The sequence below is a fragment of the Salmo salar genome, chromosome 27, assembly GCF_965601325.2.
Source record: "Salmo salar chromosome 27, fSalSal1, whole genome shotgun sequence".
NCBI classification, from domain to species: domain Eukaryota; kingdom Metazoa; phylum Chordata; class Actinopteri; order Salmoniformes; family Salmonidae; genus Salmo; species Salmo salar.
The window spans coordinates 12,247,450-12,268,454 of NC_138317.1; the positions used below are offsets into that span (position 1 = coordinate 12,247,450).

Here is a 21,005-nt window from a genome sequence, read left to right on the forward strand (position 1 = left end):
GTATTCAGACCCCTTGACTTTTTCCACATTTTGTTACGGTACAGCCTTATCCTAAAATGGAATAAATATTTATTTTCTCTCATTAATCTACATACAATACCCAATAATGACAAAGCAAAAACAGGTTGACATTTTTGCTAATTTATTAAAAATAAAAAACTGAAATACCTTATTTACATAAGTATTCAGACCTATTGCTATGAGACTCGAAATTGAGCTCAGGTGCATCCTGTTCCCATTCATCGTCCGTAAGATGTTTCTACAACTTAATTGGAGTCCACCTGTGGTAAATTCAATTGATTGGACATGATTTGGAAAGGCACACACCTGTCTATATAAGGTCCCACAGTTGACAGTGCATGTCAGAGAAAGGAGAGAGTAGCTCTTTGTTGGAGCGGGAGACTTAGACATTGGTTGTAGACGGAAGATGGCAGAAACTGAGGTTTTGATTGAAACTGAGTCGAGTGAGGCTAATAGTACAGGAAGTGAGAATTAGTGGGTTACAGTGGCAAAGGGAGAAGTAAAGCTATGTTGGAAAATAAGAAACACCCAGTCAAGGTTTAGGATCAATGCTACTTGGGAAATCTGTTTAATGTATCCAGGAATATCTGGGATGTGTGAGTCGGTTAGCGTCACAAGAAGAGGTTTTTGATTTGTGTGTCTGCGGATGTAAATAGTTCGATGTAAATAGTCTGGTGGCCATTTGATTAATTGTTCAGCAGTCTTATGGCTTGGGGGTAGAAGCTGTTAAGGAGACTTTTGGTCCTAGACTTGGCGCTCTGGTACCGCTTGCCGTGTGGTAGCAGAGAAAACAGTCTGACTTGGGTGACTGGAGTCTCTGACAATTTTATGGGCTTTCCACTGACACCGCCTATTATATAGGTCCTGGATGGCAGGAAGCTTGGCCCCAGTGATGTACTGGGCCGTATGCACTGCCCTCTGTAGCGCTTTACGGTCAGATCCCGAGCAGTTGCCATACCAGGCGGTGATGCAACCGGTCAGGATGCTCTCGATGGTGCAGCTGTATAACTTTTTTAGGATCTGGGGACCCATGCCAAATCTTTTCAGAGGGGCCCCCGTGTTGTGGATCAGCGTGGCGGATGTGTTGTTACTTACCCTTACCACCTGGGGGCGGCCCGTCAGGAAGTCCAGGATCCAGTTGCAGAGGGAGGTGTTTAGTTCCAGGGTCCTTAGCTTAATGATGAGCTTCGTGGGCACTATGGTGTTGAACACTGAGCTGTAGTCAATGAACAGCATTCTCACATAGGTGTTCCTTTTGTCCAGGTGGGAAAGGGCAGTGTGGAGTGCGATTGAGATTGCGTCATCTGTGGATCTGTTGGGGCGGTATGCGAATTGGAGTGGGTGTAGGGTTTCCGGGTTGATGGTGTTGATGTGAGCCATGACCAGCCTTTCAAAGCACTTCATGGCTACCGATGTGACTGCTACGGGGTGGTAATCATTTAGGAAGGTTACCTTCGCTTCCTTGGGCACAGGGACTATGATGGTCAGCTTGAAACATGTAAGTATTAAAGACTTGGTCAGGGAGAGGTTGAAAATGTGAGTGAAGAGACTTGCCAGTTGGTCCGCGCATGCTTTGAGTACACATCCTGGTAATCTCTCTGGCCCCGCGGCTTTGTGAACGTTGACCAGTTTAAAGGTCTTGCTGTCAACGGCTACCGAGAGCGTTATTACACAGTCATCCAGAACAGCTGGTGCTCTTGTGCATGCTTCAGTGTTGTTTGCCTCGAAGCGAGCATAAAAGGTATTTAGCTCGTCTGGTAGGTTCGCGTCACTGGGCAGCTCGCGTCTTGGTTTCCTTTTGTAGTCCGTAATAGTTTTCAACCCCTGCCACATCCGGTGTTGTGGGATTCAATCTTAGTCCTGTATTGACGCTTTGCTTGTTTGATGGTTATTCTGAGGGTGTACTGGGATTTCTTCTAAGTGTCCGGATTAGTGTCCCGCTCCTTGAAAATGGCAGTTCTAGCCTTTAGCTCGATGCGGATGTTGCCTGTAATCCATGGCTTCTGGTTGGGATATGTACGTACGGTCACTGTGGGGACGACGTCGTCGATGCACTTATTGATGAAGCCAATGACTGAGGTGGTATACTCCTCAATGCCATTGAATGAATCCCGGAACATAATCCAGTCTGTGCTAGGACAAACTAAATGGGCTCCCGAGTGGCGTAGCGGTCTAAGGCACTGCATCTCAGTGCAAGAGGCGTCACTGTAGTCCCTGGTTCGAATCCAGGCTGTATTATATATGGCCGTGATTGGGATTACCATAGGGTGGCGCACAATTGGCCCACCGTCGCCGGGGTAGGACGTCATTGTAAATAAGAATTTGTTCTTAACTGAATTGTTTAGTTAAATAAAAATAAATGAATGCTGCACAAATGTTTTGGTACCCTTCCCCAGATCGGTGCCGCGGCACAATCCTGTCTTGGAGCTCTACGGACAATTCCTTCAACCTCATGGCTTGGTTTTAGCTCTGACATACACTTCTTCTTTGATGTGGTTTATCGGCGGTTGGCATCCAATATTAATGGTGCATTACCGCCACCAGCTGGACGGGGTATAGCATAATAAAAATATATATTTTTTTAAACATTCCGAGAAAGGGGGAAAACAACATCATACAGAATAAAACATCTCAACTAAAAATATTTAAAAAATGAAAACCTCACTTATTCAATCACAGTCCACTCCAAAATACATCCCTGTGATGGAGCTGCATTCACCGACAGGATTTCTTGCACCACCTCAACTGTGAAATCAAAGACCCAAAAAACGTTCAGCTACATTCACAATGATTCCAATTTTCTTAGACTTATTCTCCGCCTGTGCTGTACAGTTTATGACCATTGCAATAAATAATACAAAGTCCACCTTTTCAACATGTAGCATTTCGCTATCCCTCAGTTGATAAGAAACCGTCACTAGTCGTGGTGGCTCTACTACCATTGCTTCTTCCCCACCACTCGTTCCTTCCAATTTCCTCACCGCCTCCAGATAGGAGACACGCTGGACACTCCTACCCTTGCCACCTCCTTCACCTTCATCATAACAGAGAGACTCTTCATCAAAGAACAGTAGCATGGATGAAGTGAACTTCTTTTCTCCGTCCAACGTACAGGTCAATCGATGTGCACCAACCCCCCCCCCCCCCCCTCTCCATTTGTTTTGTACACTGCTGGTACTTGCTGTTTATTATCTATGCATAGTCACTTCACCCCTACCTACATGTACAAATTACCTCGACTAACCTGTACCCCCGCACACTGACTCGGTACCGGTACCCCCTGTATATAGCCTCGTTATTGTTATTTTATTGTGTTACATTTTATTATTTTTTTACTTTAGTTTATTTGGTCAATATATTCTTAACTCTTCTTAAACTGCGCTGTTCGTTAAGGGCTTGTAAGTAAGCATTTCACGGTAAGGTCTACAGTTGTATTCGGTGCATGTGACAAATAAAGTTTGAATTGATTTTTTTGATTTGAAGAACACAGTGGCCTCCATCATTCTTAAATAGTTTGGAACCACCAAGACTCTTCCTATTGCTGGACGGCAGGGACTGGGAGACTAGTCAGGATTGAGGGGAAAGATGAACAGAGCAAAGTACAGAGAGATCCTTGATGAAAACCTGCTCCAGAGCCCCAAATACCTGACTGGGGCAGAGGTTCACCTTCCAACAGGACACCGACCCTAAGCACACAGCCAAGACAACGCAGAGATGGCTACGAGACAAGTCTCTGAATGTCCTTGAGTGGCCCAGCCAGAGCCTGGACTTGAGCCAAATCAAACATCTCTGGAGAGACCTGAAAATAGCTGTGCAGCACTCCCCACGCAACCTGACAGAGCTTGAGAGGATCTGCAGAGAAGAATGGGAAATACTCCTAAAACACAGGGGTGCCAAGCATGTAGCGTCATACAAAAGAAGACTCTAGGCTATTATCGCTGCCAAAGGTGTTTCAACAAAGTACTGAGTAAAGGGTCTGAATACTTATGTTAAATGTAATAATATATATATATATATATATATATATATATATATATATATATATATACATATACATTTTCTAAATAATTGAAACCTGTTTTTGCTTTGTCATTATGGGGTATTGTGTGTAGTTGAGGGGGGGGGGGGGCAATTGAATCCATTTTAGAATAAGGGTAATGTAACAAAATGTGGAAAAAGTCAAGAGGTCTGCATACTTTCCAAATGCACTGTAGGCCTAAGGCAGAGACAATGAGAAGACAGTGCTGCATAATAAATTCAACCACACCGGTGAAGTCCACAAAGCATATTGCATGTAACAGACAGTTACATGACCTACAGCATGGTCAATCAAGTTAATGTTTCCGACATTTTCGGACCACTAAACAACTATTGATTTAGAACCATGGAGTTACAAACAGTTGCTGCCTCCACTATTCCAGCACCATTTCAACATCAAATCACCTATGCTTAGTCTAATACAGTGACAACTAAAATATACCAAAAACTAGTCCAATCAATGTAAGCTAAATATTATGTGGTTGCCCATAGTTTTGATTTGTTTGTGCATACAAGTAGAAAAAACATGACGACTCACTCAAGCTAATGCCATGATCCTCTTTCACTGTCATACATTACACGCTTTAAGTTGGTTGTCTTGCTACCTAGCAAAAAAAAACGTCATTTCATGGGTAACGTTATCTAGTTAACACTAGCTTACTACATCTAGATAAATATTGAACTTCCATCCTCTCAGGCAAGGGGCACAATGTAGGAATGTATGGTTGGATCAGAATCCCCGTCATTGGCCAGTACGGAGAATCAAGTAAAACCACAAGTCCAAAACCATATCTCCATCCATGGCTAATTTAGGAAAGAGACAACTTTAGCTAGATATCAACCATGTGTTCAAATGAAAGGTTTCTTATTGTTGAACACGTGATTGATTTTTAGAGCCTGTCCTTTAAAGGAATGCCTAATTACATGTCTACCATTGAAGATTTTCAACGTCACTCAAAATTCTGAAGTGCGATTGGGCCGAATCACCTTATAAACCTTACTTTTGTCCATCTACGACGGTCTACTCTGCCTGAATAGTAATAATATTATTGGATAGGTCGACTGAAGAATCAATCTAACGAATCCTTGCTTTGATTGGATCTTGCATTGAAAATGGGGCGGGCTTTTTGCGGAAATTCCGTTTCTTGTCTGGATGTCGTCATATGCGAGATGGTTCTGTTGACCGAGTGGATATTATGAAACAAAATAAATACAAAATCTAATGTTTCGCGTAAGAAATTATAATTATATTTTGTACGTCGATGGACCCAATCGCCAACTGAACATCATTCGCTGTAAATCGATTTCGCGGATTTATCTTTTTTAATATAATTGAAGGGTGATTGTCTACACTCCCTCTAATTAACAAACGCCTTGTGGCTATGACTACGGATTTACTATCTGATTTGGATACTCGTTTCTTCGCTGATAACCTTCTGACAAGCGAGGATTGGGGTAAGTGAGAGAGATAATAAATGGTACTGTAATGCATGTTTACCACCTGGGCAGCATGGATGCGTTAGCTAGGTAAAATGATCAGCTAGCTTGTAGCTAGCTAACGCGACTTTAGCTGATAACGAACGCGTGAAATTGACTATGCATCTTTAATTTCCTAAATTTACCAGGTTGACTCTGACAACAAATTACGAAAAATCATAATAAAGTTGGTGGTAGTTTGGTGTCTTGCGTGGGTGTGTGCGCCAATGACTAGCTATATGTGCACTGGGGCAGCAAACCGGATATGTCACTGTATTAGCACATATAGATAGGAGTGTTAACTTTACTTATAAAAAGCCTTTGGTATTGGTGTGAGAAAAGCTTGTGCTCTGTAAGCTTTCATTTTCCATAAGATAAAGGTATCTGAAAAGACCATCGATCCCAAATACCTGAATTACAAACGTGTGGAATAAAACCATAGGCCTTAGCCTATCTAAAGACTGAAAACCAAGCTGGCTTTTTGCGACATCTGGGTATCTCGGGCCCTTTCTTAAATCAATAGCATTTACATCTGACAGATTGGCTTGCTTTTATTGTAGGGCACTGTATTTTAGATACTGACCTTTCCCTTTTACTGACTCCCTGATCATTGCTTTTGTATGCTGAAGTTTGCGTGAGACAACCAGACTTAAATCTGTAAACTGTAAGCACTTTAACTTCCTGTGATCACTGAACTTGATAAAATGTTACATTTACTATTTATGATAGACAGCATTTAACTAGTTAGGCCTGCAGTATGAATCAAAACTAGTTGTGGAAAACGAAAAGCATTCTTTCAAGAAAAAAACCATCCCACGATAATGTAGGCTAGAATTAATTTCAGCCCGTAAATTGTCCCTCTAGTTAATGGGGTGTCTACTATTGGGAACAATTCTCAGCACAGAGCAGGTTCGTTACTGATCCCTCTGCTATTGAAGATGGGTCTCCTCAGGGCAGAAAACCTCCCATCTCATGTATTTTAAGCCAGCTTCCCCTCCATTGCTTAGATTTCCCTCAATTTGTAAAGCTGGAAAAACCAAACTGGACTCCTGTGAATTGAAGCTGCTTTGAATTGAAAATGGGTGTAGAAAAGCATCAAACCTTGAGCTCATTTTAGGTGTGTTTATGATCACAACCATCATTTACTAGTAGATCCCGCTTCTTGTTTTTAGCTCAAAGGTCAGAGTCGTGTTTCAAGCCCTTGTCAAACCAAATAAGGCACGGGAAACCATGGCGACAAGGGGTCACTGTGGTATAGTGATAAGGCTTTACTTACAACCGCTATAGCAACTGATACTCAAGCAACTTGCGTGTCTGCCCATGTGCATAATTATGTTCCTACACTACTAACTAATTGCTCTGTCTGTCTCAGATGCCTGTCTGTACCAGTGTGAGAGCATGGAGGAGGGAGAGGACGGAGAGTACACGAGAGGACCGAAATATGAAACATCGGTACGGACAAAGATTTTCTGCTCACAGACCCTGACTGTATTATCTGACCACTGTACTGCACATGTTGTATCACCACAACAAAGTAAATTCAAAGCTATCAATGATTTAGACCTAATTCCCTGTCTACTCAACATGAGGCCCATTATTTTTGTTGAGTACTCCAACGGGGGGGTGTCTATTTTAGAACACAAGGCCCACACTGGAAATAAATGTGTGCATTTATCTATATATAAAAACAAGTGTCTTTTAAGATTCATTTATTGACACGTTATATTATATTGTGGAACACAATTTTCAAAAAGGTAGTAACCTTAGCAGTGGCACTTGCTTGTCGAAGCCTATGGCTGTGTAATGGTATAGCCTTGTTTTGTTAATTTAGCAGACAAGACACTTTTTATTTCCTAAGCCCTATCACATTCAAGACGCATAATTTCTAGGAAAAAAATTACGTCATATAACTGAATAAAATATAACTGACTATTTTTCTAAATGAAATAAGTTGCCGATGCGCATATCGCGTCTGGAATAGTTATTCTCAGAGTAATCATTTGAAACGGGGCTCAATTTGGCGAGTTGAAACACAATTTTCTGAGGGTTACAAACAAAAATCTGTCATCGATATACAGATGTTTATTTTGCCTTTGGAATTTTTCTAAATGAATTAACCTCTCTGGGGTAGGTGGGACGCTAGCGTCCACCCGCGGGACACACTATTCAACAGCCAGTGAAATAGCAGGGCGGCAAATTCAAAACAACAAAAGTCTCATAATTCAAATTTCTCAAACATACAACCATTATATCCCATTTTAAAGATACACTTCTCGTTAATCCAACCACATTGTCCGATTTCAAAAAGGCTTTACGGCGAAAGCATAACATTAGATTGTTAGGACAGCACTGAGACAAAAAAAAACACAGCCATTTTCCAAGCAAGGAGAGGTGTCACAAAAACCAGAAATACAGCTAAAATTAATCACTAACCTTTGACGACCTTCATCAGATGACACTCCCAGGACTCAATGTTACACAATACATGTATGTTTTGTTCGATTAAGTTCATATTTATATCCAAAAACCCAATTTTACATTGGCGCGTGATGTTCAGAAAATGTTTTGCCTCCAAAACCTCCGATGAATGAGCACATCAATTTACAAAAATGCTCATCATAAACGTTGATAGAATTTACAACAGTTATTGAAAGAATTATAGATACACTTCTCCTTAATGCAACAGCTGCGTCAGATTTCAAAATAGCTTTACGGCGAAAGCACATTGTTCAATATTCTGAGTACAGAGCTCAGCCATCAAAGCAAGCTATACAGTTACCCGCCATGTTCTGGAGTCAACAAAACTCAGAAATAGTATTATAAATCTTCACTTACCTTTGCTGATCTTTGTTGGAATGCACTCCCAGGACTCCCACTTCCACAAGAAATGTTTGTTTTGTTCGATAAACTCCATATTTATGTCCAAATACCTCCGTTTTGTTAGCGCGTTCAGATCACTATTCCAAAGGCACAATACGCGAGCGCAAAACCCTAGACGAAAAGTCAAAGTTCCATTACCGTTTGTAGAAACATGTCAAACGATGTTTACAATCAATCCTTAGGGTCTTTTTATAAATATTTGATAATATTCCAACCGGACAATAGCGTATTCATTAGAGGAAAAACAAGGAACGGTGCGCCTGTGTGACCGCGCAGTAAACAACTAATTTGCCTCAGGCAGTCCACTTGTTGAGTCAGCTCTTATTCTCTCCCCAGTAATAGTAGAAGCATGAAACAACGTTCTAAAGACTGTTGACATCTAGTGGAAGCCTTAGGAAGTGTAAAATGAACCCTAAGTCACTGTGTACTATATAGGCAATCACTTGAAAAACTACAAACCTCAGATTTCCACACTTCCTGGTTGAATTTTTCTCTGATTTTTGCCGGCCATATGAGTTCTGTTATACTCACAGACATCATTCAAACACTTTTAGAAACTTCAGAGTGTTTTCTATCCAAATCTTCTAATAATATGCATATCCTACCTTCTGAGCCTGAGTAGCAGGCAGTTTACTACGGGCACGCCATCCGGACATCAAAATACTGCCCCCTACCCTAGAGAAGTAATTCTACGTTGAAAACTGCATGGAGATGAATTTCGACCACATCTGTTTTAGTGAGTAGGCCTGTTCTTAATGATTCTGAAAATACGCTTTTTGTCTTTATCAAACAAAAGTTTTGGCATATTTTCAGTGTGGAACGTATCTATGTTTGGGGGGGGGTTATAGCCTAGGCTAACCAATTCTAAATGGCACTATCAGTTCGCAAAGTAGCCTAAGCGGAAAATAGACGGGAGGCAATTATTCCAAAACTGCAGCTCGTCGTTGGAACACCCATTTCCCTACATCAATCAACTCACGGACGGAACACAATTTGTTATTAAACTGTTGTCATTTGGCAAGGAATGTAGCTTGTGTATCCCATCAGTTAGATACGTTTTTTGGGGGGGATTTATTTAGGTCTAACGGGAGCTTGTGTGCGCACTTAGCACGCGTGTGTAGAGGGAATGGATGAAACACAATCTAGTGAGTGAGACACAGAAGGGAAAATGAATTCAAGGAGAAGAACTGATGCTTGGCTTGGTTTCTTTTTTTGTTGTGTCCCGCAAATGCACATGTAGAAATGGAACAGTAGAGTCAAAGCAAATTAACGTTGTCTTCAAGACAACAACAAAAAATATGTGAAATCGGGACAAACATTTTCTTGCCCATTCAGGCAGCCACAAAGCACATTCCACAAAATAGTTTGACAGTCAATAAATGTGATCTTTAGTCGGATTAAAGATAGTTTTGACATCCGTTTGAGGACTCGATTACTTATGTCCATCCCTATTCCAATCTACATCACCTACAGGTAGCCTAGTGGTTAGAGCGTTGGGCCAGTCACTGAAAGGTTGCTGGATCGAATCCCCGAGCTGACAAGGTAAAAAATCTGTCGTTCTGCCCCTGAGCAAGGCAGTTAAGACACTGTTCCCTGATCTGTTCCCCAGTAGGCCGTCATTGTAAAATAAGAATTTGTTCTTAACTGACTTGCCTAGTAAAATAAAGTTTAAATAAAATAGTGTGCAATAGTGCGGCAATCTGCTCATTCTTCCTTTATCAAAATAAAATAAAATTTTATTGGTCACATACACATATTTAGCAGATGTCATTGCGGGTGTAGCAAAATGCTTGTGTTCCGAGCTCCAACAGTGCAGCAGTATCCAACAATTCACAACAATACACACATCTAAAAGTAAAGAGTGGAATTAAGAATATATAAATATTAGGATGAGCAATGTCGGCGTGGCATTGACTAAAATACAGTAGAATACAATACAGTATATACAGTTGGAGTCGGAAGTTTACATACACTTATGTTGGAGTCATTAAAACTCGTTTTTCAACCACTCCACAAATGTTTTGTTAACAAACTATAGTTCTGGCAAGTTGGTTAGGTCATCTACCTTGTTCATGGCACAAGTAATTTTCCCAACAATTGTTTACAGACAGATTATTCCACTTATAATTCACTGTATCACAATTCCACTGGGTCAGAAGTTTACATACACTAAGTTGACTGTGCCTTTCAACGGCTTGGAAAATTCCAGAAAATGATGCTTCTGATAGGATAATTGACATCATTTGAGTCAATTGGAGGTATACCTGTGGATGTATTTCAAGGCCTACCTTCAAACTCAGTGCCTCTTTGCTTGACATCATGGGAAAATCAAAATAAATCAGCCAAGACCTCAGAAAAAAAAATGTAGACCTCCACAGTCTGGTTCATCCTTGGGAGCAATTTCCAAACGCCTGAAGGTACCGCGTTCCTCTGTACAAACAATAGTACGCAAGTATAAACACCATGGGACCACGCAGCCGTCATACCGCTCAGGAAGGAGACGCGCTCTGTCTCCTAGAGATGAACGTACTTTGGTGCGAAAAGTGCAAATCAAACCCAGAACAACAGCAAAAGACCTTGTGAAGATGCTGGAGGAAACCGGTTCAAAACTATCTATATCCACAGTAAAACGAGTCCTATAGCGATATAACCTGAAAGGCCACTCAGCAAGGAAGAAGCCACTGCTCCAAAACCGCCATAAAAAAAGCCAGACTATGGTTTGCAACTGCACATGGGGACAAAGATCGTACTTTGGAGAAATGTCCTTTGGTCTGATGAAACAAAAATAGAACTGTTTGGCTATAATGACAATCGTTATGTTTGGAGGAAAAAGAGGGAGGTTTGCAAGCCGAAGAACACCATCCCAACTGTGAAGCACGGGGGTGGCAGCATCATGTTGTGAGGGTGCTTTGCTGCAGGAGGGACTGGTGCACTAAACAAAATAGATGGCTTCATGAGGAAGGAAAATTATGTTGATATATTGAAGCAACATCTCAAGACATCAGTCAGGAAGTTAAAGCTTGGTTGCAAATGGGTCTTCCAAATGGACAATGACCCCAAGCATACTTCCAAAGTTGTGGCAAAATGGCTTAAGGACAACAAAGTCAAGGTATTGGAGTGACCTCAATCCTATGGAAAATTTGTGGGCAGAACTGAAAACGCGTGAGCGAGCAAGGAGGCCTACAAACCTGACTCAGTTGCACCAGCTCTGTCAGGAGGAATGGGCCAAAATTCACCCAACTTATTGTGGGAAGCTTGTGGAAGGCTACCCAAAACGTTTGACCCAAGTTAAACAATTTAAAGGCAATGCTACCAAATGCTAATTGAGTGTATGTTAACCTCTGACCCTCTGGGAATGTGATGAAATAAATAAAATCTGAAATAAATCATTCTCTCTACTATTATTCTGACATTTCATTCTTAAAATAAAGTGGTGATCCTAACTGACCTAAGACAGGGAATTTTTACAAGGATTAAATGTCAGGAATTGTGAAACTGAGTTTAAATGTATTTGGCTAAGGTGTATGTGAACTTCTGACTTCAACTGTACATATGAAATGAGTAAATCGTTATGTAAACATTATTAAAGTGACCAGTGATTCCATGTCTATGTATATGGGGCAGCAGCCTCTAAGGTGCAGGGTTGTGTAAACTGGTGGTAGTCGGCTAGTGCTGGCAGTATCAGTATAAACCAGGCAGTGTTACACACTACCTAGCAGTAGTGAGAGTTCAGTGTGTGATGCCAAAGTTAAGGTAACTTGAGTGAGCCTGAGACGGGCTGGCCGACAATGGGGCTGATTTCCCTGTTGGGGCAACCAATGGCGCATCCCCTGCCGACCTACTGACTAATCCAGATGATGGCCTAATTCTGCCCTCCGCTTCCTCTCGCTCTCTCCTCGCAGTTTGACAACGATCTCGTGCTGACCCTTGATCCCGACAATCCCACGTCGCCATGGAGACACCTGGACGACAACCTTCTCACAGGTGCAGAGATTAATAAAGCGTGGCAGGAAGCATAAGGAGAGGTTTTCCTTTTTAAAAGTGTTAGTTGTGGTAGTAGACATGTTATTACTACTATAGAAGGCCAATGAAGTAAAATGGCAGCGTCACTTCGGTTTATCAGTAAAGTGTCGTTGTAGCGCAGCATCGGTTGTGGTGTACTTTTAAAACCTTTTTCCCCTGCCGCTCTCTCTCTGCCTTCCTCGCACTCTCTTAAGGGGACATTCCCGTATTGAAAGATGAAATGACGATAACGCAGCCTTTGCCAGTGGACATGTGTAAGTCCCTCTTTGGCTATTGTGTATGTGTTTGTCTTATGGTTGAATGTTAATTATTCACTGTGTCCTTTTTCGTATAATTTGTGTGTGCTGTTCCAGTGTTCCGGGTGAAGGCGGAGCCTCCCTCCCCTGCCTCCTCGCTGGCCTCCGACTGCTCCCTGACCTCACTCCCAGACTCACAGGTCAGTCCAGACAGATCAGCTTCCACATCACACTACTAAAGGCACCCTATGCGATATTGATGCATCACAGTTTAGAGACTCTGAGATGCAACGTACACAAAGTGCACATTTTCAGTGACACAGAGCCTAGTCAGAGTATTTCTGAAGTAACCGAAGTGTGAAGCCTGTATTTTTTTTAAATATTTTTTTTTTTAAATGTCTTGCACATCTCTCTTTCTACCATTCAGATCACAGTGAAAGGAGAGAACCCGCCCACGCCTCCTTATATGTTTGGAGATGTGCTGTCGCCACCACTTGGCACATGTGAAGTCACGGTGGCCTCTGCACAACTGTCCCGGCCACAGTCCAAACTGCCTCCTCAGCAACACCAAACAGCAACCCACAACGGCATGGACGCACAGGCCACAGGTACGCGTTTCTAGTGACGTCAGCTATTGATGTGCTGCACAGGAAAGACTTCAGCCACGAGAGCACGCTTCATGTTTAATATGATGTACTTTCGGTGCAAATGCTCTTGACATCGTTCTTGGCAGACATTTTATAGTGCATGTCATGTTCTCTCTCTCTCTCCCTCTAGTCCACCCCACTGCGGCCACGATCAAAGCCAGTACCATCCTGAGCAGTAAGCCTCTCATCCAGCCCAGACCTGTGTGTGTAGCGGCTCTCCCCGTCCCCCAGGCTCCGAGTCCAGCCAAGGCCCTCATACTGCACAGCCTGCCTAGCAGGGACCAGAGCAGGCCTGGTGAGTCCTGGGACCAGACTGACCGTTTTTCACACATGACCTTATTCCAGGCTTACCGTTTGGTGAATGCATGAGGTTAATTAAAGGGGAGCGTTGAATTCCAAGTTATTTTATGTATCTCTCTGTGTGCGTGCATGCTCAAATCGCCACAATACCTATTCATGTCTATTTCGGTGATTTGTTGATTAGAAATGTATTTTATTACTGGTATTCTGGGTATTTGGGTGTCTAAGAGACCATGACATAATGCGTTATGTAATAGCTGAGTGATATCACCTTCTTTTCCTCTCTTAGTGGTGCTTTCCCAGTCAGTCTGTCTGGGGTCCGCGCCAGCCATCGTCAAAATGGAGCCCGGCTCCCCCACCATGCCTCACTGCCATAGCCCCACGGCCCCATTCCCCAGCAAACCCATAGTCCCGGCGTCCTCTCTGCCAGGGAGCAACTGCAACGGCATGGATGTGAGTGTCTGTCAGTCGCATGTCAGTCAGTCAGTGAGTAGTTCTCTTTCACGCTCTTCTTCAACCGCCGCCTTACCCCGGGCTTCACTGTCAGATCACACACCCAGTTCTGCCATGATTAACTGTCATGCGTTCTCCCCTCCGACCGGGTCTCAGATGAAGGTGATGAAGAGGCAGCAGCGGATGATCAAGAACCGGGAGTCGGCGTGCCAGTCACGCAAGAAGAAGAAGGAGTACCTGCAGAACCTGGAGGGCCAGCTGAGGGAGGTGCAGCAGGAGAACGAGCGCCTCCGCAAGGAGAACCAGGCCCTGAGGGAGAGGCTTGCCGGGAAAGAGGTACAGGAGGGGTGGAGAGAGGAGTGGGAGGGAAGAAGGTACAGGGGAAGGGAGAAAGGAGAGGTAGTGGCGGAGGTACAGGAGGAGAATGAAGGAGGGGTAGGAGAGAGAGAGGAGGGAGGGTGGCAGGGGACCTGGAAAGCCAGGAAACCTCCCTTAAGCAAATGTGTTCGGTGATTACATTACCGGGGCAGAGATGGATTTCCCTAATGAGCCGGATGGACTGCTTTCAATTTAATCTTTCTAAATGAAAGTCTTAAGAATGTGGTTAAGATTTGACTGTTAAAGCAACAGCTGGGAATACATTCAAAGAGGACATGCTGGTACTTGCGTGTTTACTAGGGCCGGGACGATTCCAGTATCGCAGTAGGTTAAATAAAGCACGAAGCAGGCCAAAGTCTTTTGGTTCTTTAAAAACCTGCTGGATGTAAAATATTGTGTTCTATAGTTTGGAAAATAAATACATTTGACTCTGGATGACAACATAATTATGTTTGTTTCCAACATTAGGTCTCTTTGCCTTAAGTTAAATCCGCTTCGTGTTTTGTTTCCTTGCCACAATACTGAGTATCGCGATACTGGTATCGTCCCGGCCCCAGTGTTTACACTGCTCTAAATCCTCTCTCTGTTCCAGGGCAGTGAATCTGGTAACAACAAGAGGGCCGTCTGCGTCATGGCAGTGCTACTGTTCATGACCTTCAGTTTGGGCCCTGTCAGGTAAAAGTCACTGTTCATAGTCACTGCCATTCAATGAAGTGTTATCAATTGGCGGCCCCCCAAAAAAATACTGTTTTTAAAAAGTAATGTACATAACGGCATGATTAGTTGATTTTGACTAAATGTTTTCCTCCAGTATCACAGACAGGAAGCTGGAGACGGATTTACAGGAAGAGGTGGTCCCTCACACAGGAAGACATCTCCTGGAGTTTGAGACGGCTCAGGAACACAGCAGAGTGGAGGAAAGGATAGATCCTGAGGAGGAGGGAGGAGAGGATGGGTGGAAGGGAGGAGAGGTGGAGAGGGAATCCACCGATTCTTACCAGTTTAGGTTGGTAATAGAGTCCAAATCATAGTTAACTCTGCATATCCACGATGGTGAGCCTGTTCATTATGACCTTGTCACAGCCATCTGCGGCTGCTGCCCATGTGGTTCTAATCGATGAGGCTTTGCAAACATGGTTCAGTCAAGTAGAACGTCATTAGAGAACAAAACCGTGTTTGAGCTTTGCAGAAGATATGCATGCAGTCTAATCATTGAGAATGCAGTCACTCTGGTCTGAACTTGGAAATATGTAACAGGCAGTGGTGGAAAATGTATTAAATTGTCATACTTGAGTAAAAGTACATTTACCTTAATAGAAAATGACTCAAGTAAAAGTGAGTCACACAGTAAAATACTACTTGAGTAAAAGTCTAATTGTATTTGTTTTTAAATATACTTAAGTATGAAAAGTAAAAGTATAAATCATTTCCAATTCCTTATGTTAAGCAAACCAGATGGCACCATTTTATAATTTTTTTACGGATAGCCAGGGGCCACTCAGACATCATTTACAAACAAAGCATTTGTGTTTAGTGAGTCTGCCAGATCAGAGGCAATAGAGATGACCAGGGATGTTCTCTTGATAAGTGCTTGAATTGGACCATTTTCCTGTCAAAATTTAACGAGTACTTTTGGGTGCGAGGTAAAGTGTATGGAGTAAAAAAGTACATTATTTGGTTTAGGAATGTAGTGAAGTAACTAACTGCTAACAGACTGTCATAAAATGAATGATGTCCACATATTACTTGCCTGTAAGATGTTTACTTCAAGTTTACAGCTCTTTTAAGGACTTTTGCCCTTTGAAATCACTATGGTTTTCCATATAATATTATTTCTATAATTGTTAGGCTTTCAGAAGGATGTTTCAATCTGTATTACATGTTTTGGCTGTTTTCAGGAACCTGAGTGACGTGTTCAGCGACGTGAAGGACCTGGTCCTGCAGGACATCGACCGCTATTTCACCTCCAATGACTGCAGGCAGTTCAACCGCTCCGAGTCCCTCAGGTCAGCAGCGTTGCCATGGTCCTACCTCAGGCATCCAGGAGTCTCTCTGTCATCCTGTCTCTCACCACATTATGCAAATATGATATTGAGTTACACCATCTACAGTGCACCTGCGCTCTCACAGGCCTGTCACTGTATCCATGTTCAAAGGAGGCAGTGTAATATATAGATATATAGATCCTACTGTATTTTGTATTCTACTGTGTTAGTGAAGGTTCTGTGTACTCTCCTTGACTTCTACGACTGACTGCTTCACTTTCTCGCTCAGGCTGGCGGATGAGCTGAGAGGATGGGTCCACAGGCACCAGATCGACAGGAAGAAGTCTGGAGGGAAGCCAAAGATGGTGAAAAAAGCTAAAATAGCACAGGTGTGGTTTCTTAGTATTTCTGTACCGGATCATATTTCTGTAGTATTTCACATTCCCACGTGAGTACACGTGATACCTCTGGTCTGTTAAACGACCTAGTTGATGTGTATTGTTTTGGTGCACATCAGTTGTTTCCCCTTCCCTTTTCTACAGAAAGCGCAGCTTAGGAAGACAAACATCTCCAGATATCTTCCCATTCAGACCCATCGTTCCATTGACAGGTAACCGTTGTCGACCACATTTCCCAGTAATCAACAGCGGTGTTCATCCTTCAAAGTGATTTGTTGACTTGCATGTTCACTTGTACAATACTAAACCAACTATGGTGTTTGTATCAACTGAGGGAGGGGAGAAAAAACTGCTGCTATTGGTATTTGTAGTCTTGGTCTAACCCGAACTATTTGTCTCTCACAGTCAGATACAAGTGTTCCCTGCTGGTCCAGAGATCAGCTACAGTGACTTCATGGACGCCATCGACCGGCGTGAGGACACCTTCTACGTGGTCTCCTTCAGACGGGTAAGACGGAACAGCAACGTGAAACCGAGTGCGAATGAAACGGACAGTGGGTGTCATTCACATAATGCAAGACGCATGTCTGACGTTCATGAGCCCACGTTCTCTCTCTCTCTCTCTCTGTAGGATCACCTGCTGTTGCCAGCCATCAGCCACAACAAGACCACACGGCCCAAAATGTCTCTGGTGATGCCGGCTATGTCTGTCAACGGTGAGTTTGACTTTTCTTGATATCTAGATGGAACTATCAGCGGTTTAGAGTTATGCCAAGTTATAGCCCCATTGCACTGCTGTACACTGTTGTAAACGATGTCAGAACTTTTGAAATGCCCTCCTAATCTTTGAACAACGGAGATCTGGAATGTTGAATACATTTTTGGAGTGAATGAAGAGGCATATTATGTGAAATGGCTGACCCTGTGGCTGACCCTGTAAAACAACACATTTCACTGCACCTAGCCGGTGTATGGGACAAAAAAAAAATGATGTTGGGGGGGTTGTTGTTAGCCTCTGTATCTGTCTATTGTACACTTTTCTCTCCCTGTCAGTGTCTTTTTTTACATTGCACTCTTTCGTTCTCTCTCCCTCCCACAGAGAGTTTATATAACAAATCCCAGGGCTATGAGATGATGATGCAGGTGGATTGTGAGGTCATGGACACCCGGATCATCCCCATCAAAGCCTCCGCTGTTCCCCCGTCCCTCCGCGACCCCCCTCCCGCTCCCCCCGCCCACCATCACCACAGCAACCACACCTCCCTCCGAGGCCGCCACCATCCCCACACCGGCGGAGCGGCGTCTCCACGGCAACCCTTACCTGCCAGAAGACAGGAGGCCGAGTATTACATCAGCCAGGGGGGCGGGGTCTGAGGTTAGTGAAGGTGAACAAATGAGAGGGGGATTGGAGGAGAAAGGAGAGGGTAGTGGAAAACAGGAAGGAGAGGGTAATGGGAGATTGAAGAAGTGAAATGGAGAGGAGGACTTAATAAGGGAGAGTAGGAGGGTTGTAGGAGGCAAATCTGTCAGGGAATTATGGAGGACATCTGTACTAATTGAAACAAATGATGAACAATTAAGTTACGGTGCCACAATGTTGAAACGTTGTCCCAACAACTCAAAACAAATGTGTTTATTCTACTGAAGACTCAATATATTAATAGTCCAATGAGTAATACCCACTTCACAAACCTGATCTGTTCAATATAGAAAAAGTAAAGGTTCCTAACTAAATTTCTTAATATATACTTTTTGAAAACCTGCCCAAACATAGACCTAGCAGTTCACTGCACTTAGACACAGCGCAGAATTAATCACTGAAATATATACAGCTAATGGTAGTGGACTGCTCACGGTTTCATTTGAGGACCATTTTTTGTGGAGGTTCCGTTTTGTATATTTTGTGTTTTATCGCTCTCCATTGAAATTCCATTCAGAGGGCTCCTGCAGAAAATTCAGGTCAGATGCTAGTCAGCTTAGATTGTGTTTTTTGTTTTAATTTTATTATGTCAAATGTGTTTGGATTTGAATGAGGATTATTTAACTTGTGCTTATTGTTTGTAAATATCAATAGTAGCTTTTGAGATTTTTTTTTTTTTTTAATTCATAGCTATATTTTGCTCTGTCCTCTAAACCTCATCTTATGGGCACAAACCTTCCGTTCCTATACTCCAGAAGTTAACACGTTAAGTATTTGGATCGGCCTAAATATATTTGCTTTGAATGCAGACGACCACCTTGATCATACAGTGTGTTGTGTGTTTGTATATACTTGTCATTTTTTTTATCACTTGCACAAAGTCTTGCAACATCAAGCTTGATCCACTGTATCTCCATGTAATTATAGAGAATATTATGGAGAATAGCAACAGATTTGTTAGTACGGGAAAAAAATATAGGCTGTGTTAACATCTGAATACATTCTCAATGTCATCAGCAATATAGCGATGTTAAATTACAGACACATCATCCAGGTACTCTGAAATTCTAGAATTGATTGTGTTTCTTATACACGGTATATGTACCGGTAATGTAATTCTGTAAGCATCGTTTTCAGTTGTATTTGGGGGTTTTACCCGCCCAAATGCAGTCAGCTTGAGTCTTCTGACCAAAAGTGGTTTCTGAGTCTACAATCAGATTTAGTCATTTTCATTTGTAGCAAACTCTGTCTGTGAACTCTCGCTATGTTTTGTCTGTCATGCTCTGCCTGAAGAACTGCACACACTTCTTCAGCAAGTGTATATGTTTGAGATAATGCCGTTTTATGGGAATACCACCCATTGTTTTTCATTTTTATATAAAAAGTATAATTATTCTTATCAAAAGAAGTGAAATATTAAAAAATACAATTTTATATGAAGCTGTACAAGTTATGTTCGGGGTGTTGGTCTCTTTTTAGTTGTATTTCCATTTCAGAACCCACTTTAGCCAATGGGAATACAGGAACACAATGCTACTAGTGATATGGTGGGGTGTTGGCTCCAAGACATTCCCTTTTGCATGTACATGTCAATTCACTCTCTCACACAAACACACTCGCCACACACATGCTCATTATATGTACACACACACACAGCAAAATTTAAGCATGAAAATTGGTGGTTGTAATGGTAGCAATGTACATATGGTCAATGCCTCCTTTTTTTCCTTAAATGAATTTCTAACTTTAAAAATGATCTTTCTCTGATTATACGAGAAGTTTGAACTGCTGCCTTTGTGTTTGTAGAAAATGAACATGGAATTTTATAAATAAAGCGATTTTTAAAGTCAGTTTCATTTCTCTTGAACACAACTAGGGCTCTGAATGTGGCTGTCATCCAACTTTTGTTTTTGTCAGTTTTGCTTACACTGGATCCGCAAGGAGAATTCTATCACAATTTTTCTTTAACCTTGATTATCTGAAACTGAAGGTCTCGTTCCAGCATCCTTTTATTGTCAGTTGATACAAAGAACATCCTTGGTTTAGTCTGGTCCAAATAATCTGAAAATAAGCAGATAATGTCCTCTACTGAATGCTTCTGCTTCATCTCACTGCTGCATGTAGCCTGACAAATGATAATGATTAACAAGTCAAATTTGTCTTTGCAGCAGGAGGAGAAATTTGCATCGGGGGGGATGCATGCAAAAGGACAACTTCAAAGTAAAGGAAAACTGGTCTGGTGACCAAGTCAACAGCATCATATAGACTGGCAGCAATGCTTTTCAGTACGAGAACCCATCATTATTCATGGCCAAGCTGAGTTAGCTGAACGTTCAGTATGTTTGAATTCCCAGAGGACAGGGCACTACTTTGACAGAGAACCAAGGGCCAAATTGCTGAAGTACAGTCGTATGAAAAAGTTTGGGCACCCTTGACAATTTCCATGATTTCCATTTATAAATAATTGTTTGGATCAGCAATTTAATTTTGATCTATCAAATAACTGATGGACACAGTAATATTTCAGTAGTGAAATGAGGTTTATTGGATTAACAGAAAATGTGCAATATGCATCAAAACAAAATTAGACCGGTGCATAAATTTGGGCACCCCAATAGAAAAATCACATCAATATTTAGTAGAGCCTCCTTTTGCTAAAATAACAGACTAGACGCTTCCTATAGCCTCTAATGAGTGTCTGGATTCTGGATGAAGGTATTTTGGACCATTCCTCCTTACAAAACATCTCC

General features: G+C 42.3%; 1 protein-coding gene across 4 annotated transcripts; it reads left to right on the plus strand.

Annotated features, from left to right (window-relative positions):
• Positions 1-5,192: 5,192 nt before the first annotated feature.
• LOC106588375 (cyclic AMP-dependent transcription factor ATF-6 beta) lies at positions 5,193-20,105 on the plus strand. Of its 4 annotated transcripts, none has more exons than XM_014177284.3 (17): positions 5,194-5,514; positions 6,908-6,987; positions 12,318-12,399; positions 12,633-12,692; positions 12,792-12,874; positions 13,102-13,282; positions 13,452-13,616; positions 13,911-14,107; positions 14,231-14,410; positions 15,045-15,127; positions 15,264-15,458; positions 16,351-16,458; positions 16,727-16,826; positions 16,980-17,047; positions 17,241-17,343; positions 17,467-17,551; positions 17,935-20,105. In XM_014177284.3, the coding sequence occupies exons 1-17, from the start codon at positions 5,442-5,444 to the stop codon at positions 18,207-18,209; spliced, it is 2,118 nt and encodes a 705-aa protein (XP_014032759.3). In that variant the 5' UTR covers positions 5,194-5,441; the 3' UTR covers positions 18,210-20,105. The 4 variants fall into 4 exon arrangements, with proteins under 4 accessions (XP_014032758.3, XP_014032759.3, XP_014032762.3 ...); XM_014177287.3 differs by having other exon boundaries at positions 13,911-14,074; XM_014177286.3 differs by having other exon boundaries at positions 12,654-12,692.
• Positions 20,106-21,005: the final 900 nt, after the last annotated feature.

Excerpts from the sequence above, each read along its gene's own strand:
- LOC106588375 (XM_014177283.3), top strand. The coding sequence starts at position 5,442 with ATGACTACGGATTTACTATCTGATTTGGATACTCGTTTCTTCGCTGAT. Across the intron at positions 12,400-12,791 it reads GGACGACAACCTTCTCACAG|TGTTCCGGGTGAAGGCGGAG; the intron begins GTGCAGAGATTA and ends GTGCTGTTCCAG. Across the intron at positions 15,128-15,263 it reads TTCAGTTTGGGCCCTGTCAG|TATCACAGACAGGAAGCTGG; the intron begins GTAAAAGTCACT and ends GTTTTCCTCCAG.